General features: G+C 38.3%; 1 protein-coding gene across 2 annotated transcripts in view; it reads left to right on the plus strand.

The window, feature by feature from the left end:
• Positions 1-19,334, plus strand: part of Glurb (metabotropic glutamate receptor B) — a 272,556-nt gene that overhangs the window by 238,140 nt on the left and 15,082 nt on the right. For both annotated transcript variants that reach the window (XM_031988488.2, XM_031988489.2), the window contains one exon: positions 12,632-12,776. In XM_031988488.2, coding sequence (XP_031844348.2) covers positions 12,632-12,776 — 145 coding nt within the window. The remainder of the gene's footprint in view (positions 1-12,631; positions 12,777-19,334) is intronic.

Raw genomic sequence — 19,334 nt, forward strand, 5'->3', positions numbered from 1 at the left:
TGAAAGAATTGATGCTCGTTTATTTAGATTGTGGAAACTGGAGATTTGATGGTAGGTAATTGATCATCAATCAAAATCGTAAACATTTACAAAATAATATTCCTAAAATCCAATATGCGTCAATTTGACGCGTTCCGTGAACCTAGTGTTAACGTCTTTCAACAAGGCAAAGACGATATTCTTTGAGACTGACTCAACGGGAAATCACAAGTACATTGAGGAATAAAGTTATTTTGTTCGAATATTTCATCGGGTCATTGTACAAAGTTAAACGTTGCATATCAGATTTTATAGTGTGGTATTAATGGTGTTTAAATATGTTTTATTTAAAGAAAACACAGGCATAGCTAATTGAATAAAATACAAATAAATAGAATAGTCTTTTCTCTTCTCAAGTCAACGCAACTCTCTCTGAATCTCTCGCCATCCGCAGTTAAAAACCATTCTCTCCCTTACAAGCATTCTTCTCGCTCACACTTCCAACAAATTCGCAAACGGGTTAACCCTTTTAGTGCCGGGCGAAAACGGGTGTCTGTGCGAAGATAACCGGACGAGTTTACTAAGGTTTGGGAAGCTCGTAAAAACCAAACTGAAAATGATATTTACACAATTCAAGAAAAATTCTTGCAATGAAATACCATTTGTAACGTTATATAAATTTATTTCGAGATAGAGTTCTCTCGCGATGCGAATAGTAAGACGCTATTGGATGCGCAACGATATATCGTCGCTGGCACTTTTCGCAAGCGTTGCGAACGACGATGTATCGTCGTCCGGCACTGAAAGGGTTAACCCTTTGCCGCACAATGACGCGTGAGACTGGTGACAAAGATTTCTAAATGAATTTGGCAACAATCAGTGTTGTTCATTGCCCGCGGATCAAAGCAAACTATTTTGCTATCATCAATTTATTATCAAACGAAATTTCCACTTCGAGTAGAATAGACAATTTTGTTGTATTTCCTACTCCCTAAGAATCGACTAATGAACAGAAGCAAACGAACTGCTTTTGTTGTCCATCGCCGATTTCAAAGCGAGCGTCAACGTGTTAGCAGTCAGTTGAGTTAGACAATGCAAACGATTCAGGACTGTTTCATTGCTTGTGAGTGAACTTGGTTATCTCGATAGGAAACGAATGATCGAGCTTTTGTGTATCTAAAGTCTAGATTGAATCCATAGAGTGCATAAGTGCATAAACTCACATAAATATAGTGCAATGGGAAGAAAAATATTTGTAGTATTATAGCTTCTACATGTTACAGTGAAATGAGGAGGAACGTAGTTACAGTTTTCCAGCTTCTACACAGAAAAACAGCAGAGTTGAACTTTATCTTTCGAACCCAACTCGATTTCGCAGCAAATTCTACGATCCCCGCAACTTTTCACATTGTACACCATCGTGGCTAACAATGAGGATAGAAGATTGCTTTCCGAGGCCAGATTTATGCGTGTCAACCCATTCTACCTTCGACCCTGCCAGGCATCTTGAACGGATAGCCGAGCGTCGCCGCACAATTTCTCGATCGCAATCGCAGAGGAAAATATTGGCCCTCCCAATCGAAACTCCTGTCGTCCCTCTCGTCATCCCGATAATCAGACGTCAAACGCAACAAGCGGAGACTCGTTAAAAAGCAAGCTTCATCAGCGAGACGCGATCGCTCCGAAAACTTCCGCGAAACAGTCGTCCCAGCGCTTCGGCAATTCAAACATTCCCCGGGAACTCGTCCCTTAATCGCTCGCGTCGCGCCGCGAATAACGCGATCACTGTACAATTATTCTAATCCGACCATTAAGTAATGACACTTTAATTTCCCGACACGAAGCGTCGCGGTTTAATGAAAAGACCGGGAACTTCGCGGAATTGGTCTAACGAAGTCGGTCGAAAAATGAAGGAGCTGTCGGGGGATAATGAAAATCACATGCAAATTGGAAACTATAGTCCGCGGGATTCCGTCTTCCGAAAGCCGCCGCGAACTTTCGCCCGCGACGCCCAGTGCGGCCGTTTACTGGATAAGACTCAGTAACTTAGACAGTATGAGTGATACGAGCGAATGCTTCTGACAAAAGTTGGAAGGTATAGAGCTGAACATACGATGGTTGTAGCTTCTTTTGCATTATGAGGATATTGGGAAGATTTTTCAATGACAATGGATATTTTGCGCTTCGATTCTAAGGTTATAGGCATAGAGAAATGGAATTTATTTGCAGAAAATTTCGATTTATTAAATGAAAATCATTTTGTATAGACTACTGAGGAACGCATTGTTAATCTTCCATTTCCTTTATGTGAATAGTCGAATTTTACAATTTTGTCCAACGTTGTATGAATAGAGAAATGGAATTTATTTGCAGGAAATTGATTTTTCAAATGAAAATCATTTTGTGTAGACTATTGAGGAACGCATTGTTAATCTTCCATTTCCTTTATGTGAATAGTCGAATTTTACAGTTTTGTCCAACGTTATATGCATAGAGAAACAGAATTCACTTGCAGAAAATTGATTTTTCAAATGAAAATCATTTTCTATAGACTACTTATCAACGCATTGATAATCTTCCATTCTCGTTATGTAAATAGTTGAATTTTAGAGTTTTGTCCAATGTTATATGAATAGAGAAATGGAATTTATTTGGAGGAAATCTTGATTTTTCAAATGAAAATCATTTTGTGTAGAATATTTAGCAACGCATTCATAATCTTCCATTTCCTTTATGTGAATAGTCGAATTTTACAGTTTCTTCTGACGTTATATGAATAGAGAAATGGAATTTATTTGGAGGAAATCTTGATTTTTCAAATGAAAATCATTTAGTATAGACTACTTATCAACGCACTGATAATCTTCCATTTTCGTCAAGTCTTCCATAGTCGAATTTTAGAATTTTGTCCAGAGGCTGCACTGTGCGACGAGTCCGACCGAAAGAAAAGGGAGCACGAAAAGAGCGAAACTTCTTCGGCCGCGGTTTTCGCTCCGCAGGGATGCATTAACGCGTAATGACAGTACGATTCCGGCGGGACTCCAATTCAGAAATGAATAACTCCCATTCCGCGCGTTTTAACGCTCGCCGGCGAAAAGAGATGCAAGCCATTAGGGATCGAGCAAAAGGCTGACGGATAGATAACGTAAGAAATTTCGCGCGCGTGCTGGCCGCAGCTCGGCTCCTGCGCATGCATGCATACACGCGTGCCCTATGGAATACGCGATGCTCATGGCTCTGAGACTTAAATGTCACCGACCCTAATTTTCTACGTGCTGCCTCGCGTTCACGTGCCACGCAGCGCTTTAGGAAAATTAAATTGTCCCTCCTGCATGGGATACTTCGCTGCGGAAACGTTCGCGCGACTCGTCTTGTGGGCGTGAAACGCTGACTGGATTTTTCCGGTTTTTTTGGGAGCTTCTTATACTAGAGATTTTTGTTGATTCTGTACTGTTGAAATGGTTAGTAAATATTTGTATTACGTAATATATGAATTGAGATTTGATCAGGTTTGAGAATGTAGAGAATTTAAAGAATTTGGGGCTTGAGAATTTAGTTCTCGATTTTTAGAAAGAATATCCCTATTAACGAATATTGTAATAATTTATATATAGATACTAGCATTCCTTAAGCTTCGAACAGTATTTTAGTAATCTATACAAATCTAAACGGTCCATCGATTAGAAACTTAATCCGATTGTCACTGAGATAGATGAAAAGCTCAGTAGAACGCAAACACTTGTAAGTTAAATTGACCACATTTTACCAAACAAACCTCACCACCGAAAGGTACACAGAAATCACGGATTTCTAAAATCGATAATAACCTCCAGACGCTCGTTCGTCTGAAACGAGCAGCCCCAGGCCGAGGAGCAAGGGTTAACAACGAGCTCCGGCGAACAATCGCCGGCGGGCGGGCCGTTTCTCAGAAACTCGTCAAACCTACCGAGCAAACAATGCTTAGAGCGGCATAAATTTACAAATTCGCGCAGTTGCGGCGCGAGAAAGTTCCACGGGAACCGACCCAAATTTTCCGACCGCTTGACCACTTCCGGTCGCGCTCGCCAAGAAATTCCATTTAAACGTAATTGACGTTCCCCGCGGCGAACCGCGTCCGTTAAGAATGCAACATCTGTTAATACGTTTGCGCGACCGTCGCCGGCTCGAAGTAGCTTTGCCTCCTGCACGGAGCAAAATGGCTGCTGAGAACCAACGGAAATCTCCGGTGTTAGAACAAGAGGACAATTTTACGATACGGGAAAATATTCATAGAGTTATATAGTTCATTGTCTATTTTTTTCACTTTAGTTCAGGTATCGTAAAGTCGTGTTCCAAAGGGTTAGTTAGAATTTCAGGAAAAAGTGTCCTCAAGGATCTTGACCTGATGGAATTTCCTCAACGTTGCCAAACATTTATCCAGCGTAACGACCAACTGCGTCACTCCTGCTCCAGGGAAATGCCGCGCTACGAGCGTACTGGAAGGGGATGATACAGGAGTGGTCATCATACTTAAGAAAGGAGGGAAAATCACCCCTGAGGCCCACCTTCGTACATCGAGAGGGAGGGAGTGGGCCCAGGAGGGTTATAAAAACACTTCAGAGAATTTAGAAGCAGAACAGAACAGCATCAGTCAGAGTTTAGAATCAGAGACAGAAACAGCATCAGAGTTTAGAATCAGAACAGAAACAGCATCAAAGAGAGTTTCGAATCAGACCAGAAACAGAATCAGAGTTTAGAATCAGAACAGAAACAGCATCAGTCAGAGTTTAGAATCAGACCAAAAACAGCATCAGTCAGAGTTTAGAATCAGAGACAGAAACAGCATCAGAGTTTAGAATCAGAACAGAAACAGCATCAAAGAGAGTTTCGAATCAGACCAGAAACAGAATCAGAGTTTAGAATCAGAACAGAAACAGCATCAGTCAGAGTTTAGAATCAGAACAGAAACAGCATCAGTCAGAGTTTAGAATCAGAGCAGAAACAGAATCAGTCAGAGTTTAGAATCAGAGACAGAAACAGCATCAGAGTTTAGAATCAGAACAGAAACAGCATCAGTCAGAGTTTAGAATCAGACCAGAAACAGCGTGAGTCAGAGTTTAGAATCAGAGACAGAAACATCATCAGAACAGTTAGAACACAGTCTAGAAACAAACCAGGATCAGAATCGGTTGACAATTAGAAACAGGAACACGTTCAATCAGGAACACGTTCATTTAGCAACCACGTTAATTCAGGAACAAATTAGAAACACTTCAGGAAACCTCCATTCAGGGAGGTACATCATTCAGTCAATCAGTCATTAGAACTGTTAGTCCTTCGAGAGAAATTCAGCATATAATCAAAAGTGCTCGTGACAGTCAGAGCGTTTAACATTTGGTCCTTCGAGCCGGATAAACGATCACGAGTGCTTTCCACCGGAATGGGTCAGAGTTCCTCGGACGGTGCGTATTAAGACGTCAAACGTCGATTCCCGCGGGAAAAACTCGAGGGAAACTTTCCGGACGAGTCACGTTCCCACAATAACGCCTCCGCCGCTGGCTCTCTCTCATTAATCTTCGCGGCCGTGCACTTCTTTTTTCCGCCGGCCGCTGAAACTTTTTGTCCCGCGAGCGACGCCGGGAAAAAAACGGAGCCGTTGAAACCATTCCGCGCAGCGAATTACAAACATTTCGCGAGGCGAAACGAGGAAATTGCGAAACGGCCGCGCCTCAAAGCCGGCCGCGCGACGCGGGACGCGGATGTGGAGCAAGATGGCCGCGGCCGGGGCAACCGCCGCGGCAATCTTTTCCACCGGCGTCGAATAATTTATGATTCGCCGCGCTGTGTCGAATTACCGGCACGCTTTTTCCCCGTGATTCGGTGCCGGTTTTTTCCCGCGCGGTTGAGTGTAAGAATGATGAATAATTATTTAATGGGTAGATTTTAGAGGATTTCTGCGGATCGTTAACCCTCTGCACTCGAGCGACTCTCAGTCACCAGTTGATTTGATACAACGAAACTATGAAGTTGAATATTTACTATTTTAAATTAAACTTTGTATTGCAATGTGAAATATTTAAATAAAATAGCTTTGCTGCTTAATTTATCTGCGAATTATCGTTAAATTAGTTTCAAACAATGTCGTCTTTATCTCGTAAGAAAATGTTCAAATATTTCTACTGAAAAACTTCCGAGTGCAAAGGGTTAACACGCTAAGCGTGAGGAAAATCTTGACCGTTTTTCCGTAGTTATTGTTTTTTAGCAAAGAGAAGCAGGAAGAATTATTGATTATTTAATTGCAATCCTTGCATTATACTATTATCAACTTACTCACGTTGTTAACCCTTTGCACTCGAGAGGTGACTCTCAGTCACCAGTTGATTTGACACGGTAAAACTATAGAATGTGATATTTAATGTTAAACTTTGTATAATGCCTCGATACGTGAAACATTGGAATAAAACAGCTTTGCTCCTCAATGTACTGGTGATTTCTCTTCGAATTAGTCTCAAAGAACATCGTCTTCGCCTCGTAAAGGAATGTTAAATATTTCTAGTAAGAAACATCCGAGTGCCAATGGTCAAAACTGTTAACTGAGTATCTTTAACCAGTTAACTATGCTTGACGAGTATACACGTCATCTTAAAACTCTTAATGGTGCTAACTTTTTCAACGACGGATTATAGTATTTATTTTTTGAGACAGACATGTAATTCTTCTTTGTTTCGCTTCAGTTCTTCGTTAGGATATATTTTAAGCGCATTTGACCTGCATTTAACGAGTGTGCGCTTCATTATTTCATTTTATTGCGCGCAATGAGAGATTTTTCAAACTAAATCCCACACTTAACTGGTTAAACTTCTGATTTAAAGGTAAGAGTAGAAGATCAATTCTATAAATAATAGAATAAATTCGTAAAAACCGTAGATCTAACGTTGATAAAGTAAATCATTGATGGGTACGTATTAGGATTGAATCATTACGTCCACGATCTACCGAGAAGAGCGCTCGAAGCCCGATAGAGTATATTCGAACTGGTCGCAGGGTACTTCGATGTAAGCCTTCGACCTTGAAACCTTTCCTGAATACGTGATCACTTGCCCTAAGAATGATGCATGAGAATAAGCGCTTTTATATACGGCATGCTTTAATATAATGCTTATCTCGCATCGTCAGCGCGCGTGTGCATTATCGTCGTCTGAAACTGATTTAACCTATATGTATAGATATACTGGGTGAACGGGGCGAATTGGATCACGATAATTTACCGTGTTCCAATCGGGTTTATCATACACTGGAAAATATCGAAAATAGTCTCTTGATCGCAATCAAGTGGTCTACCCAGTGTAACTATGTAACCGTGGGTCACGAATGAAATGATTTGTTACGTTTACAGTAATATAATAGTAAACTATCGATATTTCATCATATATACATATAAATACTGATTTATTTAAAAAATAAAATACTGTATTATTGTGGTATTGAAAATATTATATTATTGGTAATAAAATGATTTATTACATTTCCGATAATATAATAGTACAGTATTTTATTTCTTTAACAAATCGGTAATAAATCATTTTATTACATTTCCAATAATATAATAGTAAACTATCGATATTTGTTCGTACATACATGTAAACACTGATTTATTTAAGAAATAAAATCCTGTATTATTATGGTGTTGGAAATATGTACATTATATTACTGGAAATATTATATTATTCACAATAAAATGATTCATTACATTTTCAATAATATAATAGTACAGTATTTTATTTCTTAAACACATTAGTAATAAATCATTTTATTACATTTCCAATAATATAACAGTAAACTATCAATATTTATTCGTATGTACATATAAATACTGATTTATTTAAGAAATAAAATCCTGTATTATTATGGTATTGGAAATATTATTATAATAAATTATTTTATTACATTTCCAATAATATAATAGTACAGTATTTTATTTCTTAAACGAATCAGTAATAAATCATTTTATTACATTTCCAATAATGTAACAGTAAACTATCAATATTTATTCGTATATACATATAAATACTGATTTATTTAAAAAATAATAACCTGTATTATTATGGTATTGGAAATATTATATTACTGGAAACGTAATAATTTATTTTATTACATTTCCAATAATATAATAGTACAGTATTTTATTTCTTAAACACATCAGTAATAAATCATTTTATTACATTTCCAATAATATAATAGTAAACTATCGATATCTGTCCGTACACACATATAAATACTGATGTAATTAAGAGATAAAATACTGCACCACGTTACACGTACATTCATACGCCAATGAATAACGATTCAGGTAATCCCAACGGGTACGGTCCACCCGTTACATGAGAATGAAAGATTGATCGTCGAAGATACGTTTCACGCGTTTGTTTTCTGCACGCTTACAATAAATAATGAATCGAAGCTTGATATCGCGTCGGGCAGCCTCGAAAAATGGCATTTATTCATTCGATTAAAACCGGCCCTCCGGTTTGTTCCGCGTGAAATTTATATCACCGGCCGGTAATTCGAATAAATTTTTCTTTGAATGAAAATGTGGTCGACCCGTATTTTCCGCGGGCCGCGGTTCAAAACATGCTCTCGACGCGTCCGCGAGAAATATTACCGACGAATATTATTCGCGGCTGAAGCATAATTCTTCTATTGAATGTAAAATTACTGAAAAGCAGAGATCCCGGCGAAGATCCTTTCCGGAATGTTTACGAATATTAACGGAAGTCCTACGTTCTACACGGGAATCGATATTATCGCCGCGTAACCGTCCGAAATAAATTTCAACCGACGAACGAATTTCTTCTCTTTCACGGAGCGTTCGTAAGTATCTCAAACCGATCCGGTTTACAGGATTTTCACGGTTAAAAGGTCCTTAGAACTTGGGACTTGAATAGTCTCGCGCGGAGAAAGGTACAAGTTATTTAATAGGATTCCATATCTTCGCTTTTGTCTGCGGAACGTCGCGGCGGCTATAGAAATCGCGTTTGAAAAGTAACCATTTTTCTGCCCTTAATTCTCAGTCAACAGAAATCGTTTGTGCTATTCGGCATTGAACATTCCATTCGCATTCCGTTTGAAATGATGTGCAATTTAGATACGAAGTAATCATCTTCTTTTCACTGTGTTAAGAGTATTTCATTTTTATCATACTGAGTTTCACGATACTTTTAGTATATTTCACTTTTTACTGTGTCTAATTCTCGCGGAGAAATACAAATTCTATGAACACTAAACCCAAACTGCAATTAGAGCGACTTATTTCGAATTTTTTAGCAAAACTGGAACAATACGTTTCTCGAGATTCGTATCTGTGCGGATATAGAAATTTAATTGAAAATCTTTCGCAGAGACGCGTTTGTAGTTTGAATACTTGCAAAATGAATGTTCTGAAGCGAGTTAACCCTTTGCACTCTTTGCACTCGCAAGCTTGTAAAATTTTCAATTCAATATTAAACCTTGTCTAACGTATCAACACATAAAACATCGAAGTAAAATAGTTCTGTCTCTTAATTTACAGAAGATAATCAATTGTATTACGAAAAATATCGTTAATATTTAGTCAGAAAGTAAAGGATATTTTTAATGAAATATATTATCGAGTTGCAAAGGGTTAACAGTGTTAATAGTGGAGTGTTTGAAATACTTTTAGGACAAACGCGGGTGAAATTAATTTCGTTGAAGGGTGACTGTGGATTCCACGTCCGGAAGCAGATGTTAACCGATATCTCGGAAGCGTAATTTATTTCCCCGTCTCGGAATGATTATCAGCGCGGCGATCTATCGGAGGAATCAAGATCAGACGCGTGTAATGACTAATAAACGCGCGCGGAAGGACGGCGGCGTACATATCATAGAAGCTTAGCATAAACGGAAATCGATAACACGCCCGTGCGGTTTACAACTGAGAATTAAACGCCGTCAGCTTTTTAGAATTTAAAATTGAAAATCGATCCGCGGGGAACGTGATTTTTATTCGGTTATATTTTATTCTCCAACTTCTCCGCCTCGGTACGTCTGAAATAAATTCCTGCGCTGCTCCTCCGGCATAATATTAACATAAAGTAGTGCTTTATTTATTTAAATGACTCCCTTCTGCTTCAGTAGACATACTGCGAGCGGAGAGGCAAGAAAGGACGACAGCATATTTCTAAGATGTAACTCTTGATGACACGGAAGAATATTAACACTGGAACTATCGTGTATTTAATACGAATAATATATAGTTCCCATAAAAATTGTAATAGATTCACATTATATATCATATCAATATATCACATCGTTCATGTCATTATATATCAATATATCATATCATTCATGTCATTGTATATCAATATATCATATCATTCATGTCATTGTATATCAATATATCATATCATTCATGTCATTGTATATCAATATATCATATCATTCATGTCATTATATATCAATATATCATATCATTCATGTCATTACATATCAATATATCATATCATTCATGTCATTATATATCAATATATTGCATCATTCATGTCATTATATATCAATATATCACATCATTCATATCATTATATATCAATATATTGCATCATTCATGTCATTATATATCAATATATCACATCATTCATATCATTATATATCAATATATCACATCATTCATGTCATTATATATCAATATATCACATCATTCATGTCATTATATATCAATATATCATATCATTCATGTCATTACATATCAATATATCATATCATTCATGTCATTATATATCAGTATATCACATTCATTATAGTAGTCAAGTAAAACCATTGATTTTCAAGATAATTTTGAATATTCAATGCCTTTAAGATATCAACAATTGCGGAACAAAAAAATCAAAACCAGTCATTTTGACTGGCACGGCAGTTCTAGTGTTAATGTCTTGAATATTAAGCATTTGAATACTTCTTAAATTCCACGAATATTACTAATTAAACGAGTCCAATACTAAAATTACCAAGCATCTTGAAATTTTTCTATAGAAACTCCAGGAGTGATTGAAACTTGAATTGATTTACAATTCAGTTTGGTAAAACAGTTTCTTGAATATTTCCTCAGAAAAACGTCCGTTATTTAATAATTGCGAAAAGGAAGTATCAGCATTAGCTCATTTCGACCTGTCTAGTTTTAGTGTTAAAGAAATGCTACAAATTGAACATACAAGATCGATTCTAATTAAGCAAATCAACGAACGAGTTTGCTTTCCTCGTTACAAAACGATCCTATAAAGTTCATCCACAAACTTCCACTGCTTACAAACTTCCTACAGCGGAATCTGCATTTCGGGTCAAGTCGGACATTGAAGGAAGGGTTAAAGTGACCAACGAAGAACCCCTGAGAACTGAAACCCTTTGTTGCAGCCCGGTTCCGATTAGAATCCCCCAGAAAGGATCCTCCCCTGGGTCACTTTTAACCACGTATTTTTCCATTAAAGACCTCCGACCCGGCTAACATTGTGTTCTTTGAGGCACGACTTCATCTTCTCCGGAACGGAGTTGTCTTAAAGTAGTTTCCTGATAGAGATCGATGTTAAAGGTAGCCCGAGCTTGAAGATAATTGTCCACAAAACAAAAGCATCGTCCTTCGTCGTAATGGAAAACAGAGGACAGTTAACTTTCATCATTTTTCCATCAATGTTAGCTTCATAACTGAGAGACTTATACCGACACATTGTAATATTGAAGTTTGAACAACAAAACATTTTTGTAGCATAAGAATTAACCCTTTGCACTCGAAGTTTTGTCACTGGAAATATTCAACCTTTCCTGGCGAGATATACAGTGTTTGAAACTAATTTAACGATAGTTCACAGATAAATTAAGCAATAAAACTATTCTATTTGAATATTTCACTTGGCAGTACAAAGTTTAATTTAAAATACTAAATATTATTCAATAATAATCTAAATATAAATATTCAACTTCAAAATATAAATATACAATATATTCACAGAAAAACTGTGAATATTCAACTTCACAGTTTTTCTGTAACAAATCAAGTGACTGAGAGTCATATGCAACTATACTGTCAACATCTCATTACAGTTGCAATAATAATTTATTGCCAATAAATGAGAATCCTTGATAAAAGTGACAACTATTTTTCTAACGATGATTTCCTTCTGAGAGAAGCAACGAAATTGTATAAATAATTCGAGTCTTTCGCGGAGTAAACTATTTATACAATTTCCTCAGAAATATTTCGTTGCTTCTCTCAGAAGGAAATCATCGTTAGAAAAATAGTTGTCCCTTCAATTCGAGTCTTTCGCGGAGTAAACTATTTATACAATTTCCTTAGAAACATTTCGTTGCTTCTCAGAAGGAAATCATCGTTAGAAAAATCGTTGTCACTTCAATTCGAGTCTTTCGCGGAGTAAACTATTTATACAATTTCCTTAGAAACATTTCGTTGCTTCTCTCAGAAGGAAATCATCGCTAGAAAAATCGTTGTCCCTTCAATTCGAGTCTCTGAGTAAACTGAGTCTCGATGGGGACGAACGTTTCACTTCGAGAAACACTGCTGCAGATAATCCGGACTCCAGAGACAAAGTCGCTCAGTCTGGACTAGCCTTTACACGAGGTAATTCAGCCGCTATCCTTCTTGTCGCAGGCATTCGAGGAGCTGGAGGAGCTGCTGGGGAAGTACGACATATGTATCGCTATCAAGGAGAAGTTGGTGAAAGACTCCGGCGTCGCTGAGGAGACGGCTTACGACAATATCGTCCTGAAACTGCTGACGAAACCGAGGGCGAGAGGTGAGTGGGAGACAGCGTGCTAGACGTACGAACGTTCTCTTCTACCCTTTCAGCCGGAATTTACCCCGACAATGGAGAAATCGACGCGTACGTGTCATTTCTAACATACCTACCACAGTCACTAGCAATTTTCGACTGGAGCGAAATGGGTTTGAGAAACGACGTAACGGGAATAGCGGAGATAAAGGTTCTCGCGTGAAACAAGAATAGTATGTTTATATTATTTATCTCTCGAACTTTCCAGTTGAAATTTTCTTTTTGGTATACGAACAACCTCTAAATAACGATATTTTTCTGAGGTTATAATAAATTGATATATGAAACTATGTATTTCTATAGAAATTTTAAGACTGCTATTAAGAATCGAAGGAAAATTAATTGATTCTGTATAAAAGGAAATCGAAGATGAGATCTGGAGATGGTTCGATTCACTCGGAATCCGTCGAGAAAAGCTCTAAAACCGAGCGTTAAATTTCAAGCAGCGTTTCGACGAAATTGTAGATGATTGCTACGAAGAAACTCGACTAGGACTCGTTAAATACTCGAAAATCAGACGCTCCAGTGAGGTCGGGCTGGAATTGTAGCGTGAAGAAAGCAATATTTCAATCTTCAATCGCGTCGTAATTTATGTTCGACGGTTTCCCGCAATTTTTCCCGACTGTTCGACCGGATCTGAATTTCGTGGGGGTTTCCGAGTTCGAAGACAATTTTCCAGCGAAAGCGATCGGAAGTGGGATATTCGACGGTCCGATTCTCCCGGCGCCACTTTCGTCCGAAGGAATCGAGAACTTGAGACAAGTCGATGAAATTTCCGAGTTTCAGCTTTTATCTGACAAACTGTCGGCCCGAGTCTTTCGTACCAGCCCGATAATGCGACGGGCGAAACGGCGAGCGCATAGAGCGTTTTCCGAAACCGTGCTACCACCGGAAACCGGGTTATCGAGTCCGATTTCTTCGAAAACTTGTCATTCGACGAAGTAATTGTATCGATTCATTTGAAAGATATCTGATATAGAATTATCGGCTATCATTTATATCGAAGCAGTGAACATTATCCTTGACATTGGGGTTGAAGCATTTAATAGGATATCTTAGAAATATTATTGAAAGCGAATAAATTTATAAATAATATAGTACGGCTTTAATATATCCAATTTCTAACGAAATTAAGATTCTGTTTTAAAAATGGTTCAAGAATAAGGTATTTTATGTTCATAGCTGTAAACATTCTAACTAAAGCTATTTAAAATTCAACTTGATCAATTGGAAGTAATATTTCAATTATTGAAAACTTATTAGCAATGAATGGTTGAAGCATTCAATAGGATATCTTAGAAATATTATTGAAAGCGAATGAATTTATAAATAATATAGTACAGCTTTAGTATATCCAATTTCTAACGAAATTAAGATTCTGTTTTAAAAATGTGTTGCTTCAAGAATAAGGTATTTTATGTTCATAGCTGTAAACATTCTAACTAAAGCTATTTAAAATTCAACTTGATCGATTGGAAGTAATATTTTAATTATTGAAAACTTATGAATGTTTGAAGCATTCAATGAAATATCTTGGAAACATTATCGAAAGCAAACGAATGTATAAATAACAAAATAGTACATCTCTTAGTGCATCCGACTTCTAATCAAAATAACTAATCAAAATAACGTTCTACTTAATCAAATGTATCCGAAACAAAGGAATTCCATGTTCAAAGCTACAAACCATTCCAAGTGAAGCTATTTCACTTGTCCTATTTCTCTCTGAACTGTGATCGACCTGCTTTACTAATAATTTATTAAAAATAAGAAAAATTCCTTATTCTATCAACGTGTGCTCCAAGGCACAATCATCGATAACAGAGCAATAACATGCAACTCGCATTCAAACAAACAGAATATGTTCATTAAATTCTATTCGAGATCTTCACCGCGAGTCTGACGCGATATACAGCGCAAAGGATTAAAATTCAACTGAAACGATTAAACGAACATTTCGCCTATACAGAACTCCTTGGCAATGAATAACAAGAGTACAAAGCACACAACAGGTCCCATTCATAGACAACAGCCGGTCCACGGCTATAACCAACGTTCGAACGACGCGACGGAACAAATTGTCTCGCGTTTTCTACTTCCTCTTGCTCCCCGGTAGATAACGACTCCTACGGGAGCGCGGTATCCCGATCGATCCTCCCGCCAGCAGCGATTTGTCATGTAAATACAGTGACAAACCGCGCAGCAAGTTGCCGGCCGCGCTGGATTTATGTGTGAAAATTTTCGGCGACTCGAAAAATCCTCTCTTAAGGACGCCTATCCCGCTGAAAAATATCCTATCGACGGTACGTCATCCAGAACCACCTCCCCCCCCCCCCTGAAACGATTTATCTATCGACGGGTAACGACTGCTCGGATATCCGCCCACTGTTTTCCACGCGTACCTGACAACTGTCTATTAAATCTGGCTTTAGACTTCCTATCTGTCAGTGTCATCCCCAATTTCCGGTGGAAGTGATACGAGGCGGAATCATTCCGCGATCGTATTTTTTAAACTGCACGCTGCCTACGAGCCTGCAACTGTCGCCCTCATTATTAATCGGACGATTGTTTGCGTTCCGTTAAGTTCCGACAGGATTTATGTTGCCCCGCTGTATCCGGCTGTCGCGACGGGGATACCTGCGTTTTTTATTCCGCTCTGAAGCTGAATAATTCCGATGGACCCGTGACACTGAAGCATTGGATCAAGACAGGATGAATAATCGAAGCGATAACGCGTTGAGTCTAATGAATTTATGCGACTGAAGTATACAGAAAATCTCGTTATTCGAATTATGTGAATCTTGACGAGGGACGAGTATAAGCTAATGGGACTGGTTAAGAATCTTTGTATTTGATTCTTTTATTAATTAGCTATAGAAATATAGCTCTGTTTTGAAACAGTGTAATGCTATAATAATAGTACAATACACTGAAACATTGTACTAAGACAGGATAAATAATCGAAGCGATAACGCGTTGAGTCTAATGAATTTATGCGACTGAAGTATACAGATCTCGTTATTCGAATTATGTGAATCTTGTGTCGTGGAAGATTGTACTGAAGATAATAGGGACGAGGATAAGCTAACGGGAACTAGTTAAGAATCTTTGTATTTGATTCTTTTATTAATTAGCTATAGAAATATAGCTCTGTTTTGAAACAGTGTAATGCTATGATAATAGTACAATACACTGAAACATTGTACTAAGACAGGATAAATAATCGAAGCGATAACGCGTTGAGTCTAATGAATTTATGCGACTGAAGTATACAGATCTCGTTATTCGAATTATGTAAATCTTGTGTCGTGGAAGATTGTACTGAAGATAATAGGAAGATAAGCTAATGGGACTAGTTAAGAATCTTTGTATTTGATTCTTTTATTAATTCCGTCCTTAATAAGTATGAGAGTGAATTAAGTCGCTGAGTGTACTTCCTTTTTAAAATAATTTAATAGAAGTTTGTTATATAAGTGATTCATGGGAACGAAATATTTACTAGAGAGGTTGAAGATTATGTACATCGCACCCCTCAAGGGAGGAAGATTCGGACGTAGCAAAGAATCTATAAAGTTCCCGACGTCCATGCATACAAAGTTGGAATTATAATAATAGGAAAGGAAGATGCCAGTTAGGATTTAGCAGCTCCATGGAGCCGGCGTTCGCCAAGGGACCCTTAAGGATCGTTGGACCCTCCAACTTTTAAACTATATAGTTTCCTGCGCCCCTGCCGCTGTCCGTTGCTGCTCCTTCCTAATGTCCCGTCTTCCCCTGTTTCATTTAACTTCTTCCGGCAGTGAACGGTAATAACCGTCCGCCCTTACGAAGGTATTCATTGTAACGGATGTTCCGAAACTGTTCGACGAAATTTTATTTCATCAGACGCTGAATTATGCTACCAGCAATTCCGATTTATGGGAGTTCTGTCTTAATGCGGTTTTACTTTTGTATCTCTTTCTGTTCAATGGGATACAAATTTGATGGATTATTTTTGAATAGTATAAATAGATTGATATACTAATAAGATTTCTCTATGCTCTTAATCTAGGGAAAGAAATATTTTGATTAAATTTTTATTGTATTGATATGTGATTGTTTAAGCTGAGCATTCTCAAACATAATTTCTATCATTAATATATCGACGAATATGACTATTTAAGCTGAGTACCCTCAAATATAATTTTTATCATTAATATATTTACAAATATGTGACTGTTTAAGCTGAGTACTCTCAAATATAATTTTTATCATTAATATATTGACGAATATGTGACTATTTAAACTAAATACTCTCAAATATAATTTCTATCATTGATATATCTACAAATATGTGACAATTTAAGATAAATACTCTGAAATATAATTTCTGTCATTGACATATCGACGAATATATGACTGCTTAAGCTAAATACTCTCAAATATTATTTCTAAAAGTAATGAAAAGACCTATGTTCTTGCCCAGAAAATATCTGATCAGATTTGTACAGTCTCCCTAAACTACGAAAAAATATCGGTAAACACACGTATACAGGATTTCACTTGATCGACGTGATCAGTGGTCCGTAACCGTGAAATGCGATCGGTTCCAAAGCAGCCAGTATAAATAGCATCACAAAATCGACGTAGTCTGAAAAATGAAACCTCCGCACCAGCCAGCAAAACCTACGAATTAATAACGGTAACGGAGAACTGTATCCTTGCGAAGTTTCGGATAAAACGTCCCCGTAGTCGCTGCGAAGGCTCAGCTTTTTGCGTCCCGCGTACGTCAAATCCCCTGCCGGGACGTATTTCAACCGATATTAAATATTTCACAGTCGATTATACAGTGTCTGTCGCACGAAAATCGACCAGAACGCGGTGTCCTCCCCGAAATATCGCCGGACATTAATTCGCGCCGGACAGCACGAGAAACGGAAGTCTACGCTGAAAAAGGAAGGAAAGAAGAGGAAGATATCGGCGTAGAATAAAAACTCGAGGAGGCGGAAAACCTTCGGAAATCCAAAGAAAATCTACTTTTTCATACACTTCCGTAGATCAACATTGTAAGAACATCGCGAACTAAAACTCAACAGCGGAACCCGGAGAACTGTAAAAGTTACGAACTGCGAAGGCAACGTTTGAGATCGAAGTACCTTTACGACTAAAAACTTCGAAGCTTCAGTTCGCCAGAAAACAACAATTCGAAGCCTCCAACTTGTTAATTGAGCAGATACTCTTATTTTCCATGGTATGCTCCATTAACCCTTTGCGGAGGAATGCCGACATTCTGACGAGATGAAATGTTCATATCTCGAAGACTAGATAACAAGAGAATGATTTAATTACTCGAATAGCAAGAGAACGGCACGCAGTTTCCTTTCGTTCTATCGATTATACGATTGATATTGTAGTATCTAGAATATTTATTGTAGGATGAATGGTTCGTTGTGCGTGCGTAAGGGCGACCAGGTCGTATTGCGACACCGGCGCCGGGATGTTTGGAAAATAATGCGACTGCGTTTAGAAAATCTCGAGCGGCTGAAAGAATACGAGGAAGAGTGTCTGGAACTGAGCGACTGGACCGTGAGAAAAGCGTGTACGCGACGTGAATTTTGACTATGGACGAAAGATACGAGTGAGAAGGGTGCAAGGGTGAGAAAGAGAGCGAATGGGGGTGTGTGTTAAAAGCGAGTGGAAATGCGTGCATGGGGACATTTTGGTGAGAGACAGCGGAGAACATTTTTGTACGTGATAGAGAGTCGTGTGTTGGCCTTCGTGGTGTTAAGTTGTATTTTTACGTGTTGTCCATATTGTTTCCTAATTCTCTTTTTACTGAAGATCCACCTTTTCAATCTCTAATAATAATAGTAACCACTATGATATATAATTTAGCTTCATCCGTTGAAGGTTCGGTTCATTTCAAAGAATCTTCGTCCGCAAAGGGTTAAATGAGACGGAAAAATATTAATAATCTTTGAACGCGAGTACACACCGGAGAAGCTTACATGCCGCGTCTCTTGTCGGTTCGTTTTCATTCGTTTTCCGACCGTTAATTATCGGAGCCCCGAGAAATCGCGTTTAGGACTAGATCCGCCATTCAACGGTATCCAGCGTTACTTCAGACGTATTTAAACCGGTCCATTTGCGTCTGTCCGCGACGATTCGATGATTCTCGCCATTGAGACTCGGCGCCCATTACTCGAACCCTCTTTCATCGGTTCCGACCGCTCTCGACGATTCCGCTTCGTGTTTCGCCGATGGGACGAACGGGACGAGCAGCGGGGAATAATCATTCGATGAGCAATCGCGCTGCTGGGACAATATTAAAATGTTCTTTCCGCCGTGGCCGAATTTCCAGACCTTCGTCGTCAATCTGGAACGCGATAAAGCTTCATTGAAAGCCGGCCGTAAAACGGCCGGCTATACTTCGAAGGGTTAATCCTACGGGAATCTAGATTACGCGGAGCTTTATCAAGAGCCGGCGTACAGTGTGCGATGAAGCTAAAGGTCATTCTATAAGCACCGCCGTTTTCGAAATTGACG

Source organism: Nomia melanderi, chromosome 1 (genome assembly GCF_051020985.1).
Source record: "Nomia melanderi isolate GNS246 chromosome 1, iyNomMela1, whole genome shotgun sequence".
In the NCBI taxonomy this organism is placed as follows: domain Eukaryota; kingdom Metazoa; phylum Arthropoda; class Insecta; order Hymenoptera; family Halictidae; genus Nomia; species Nomia melanderi.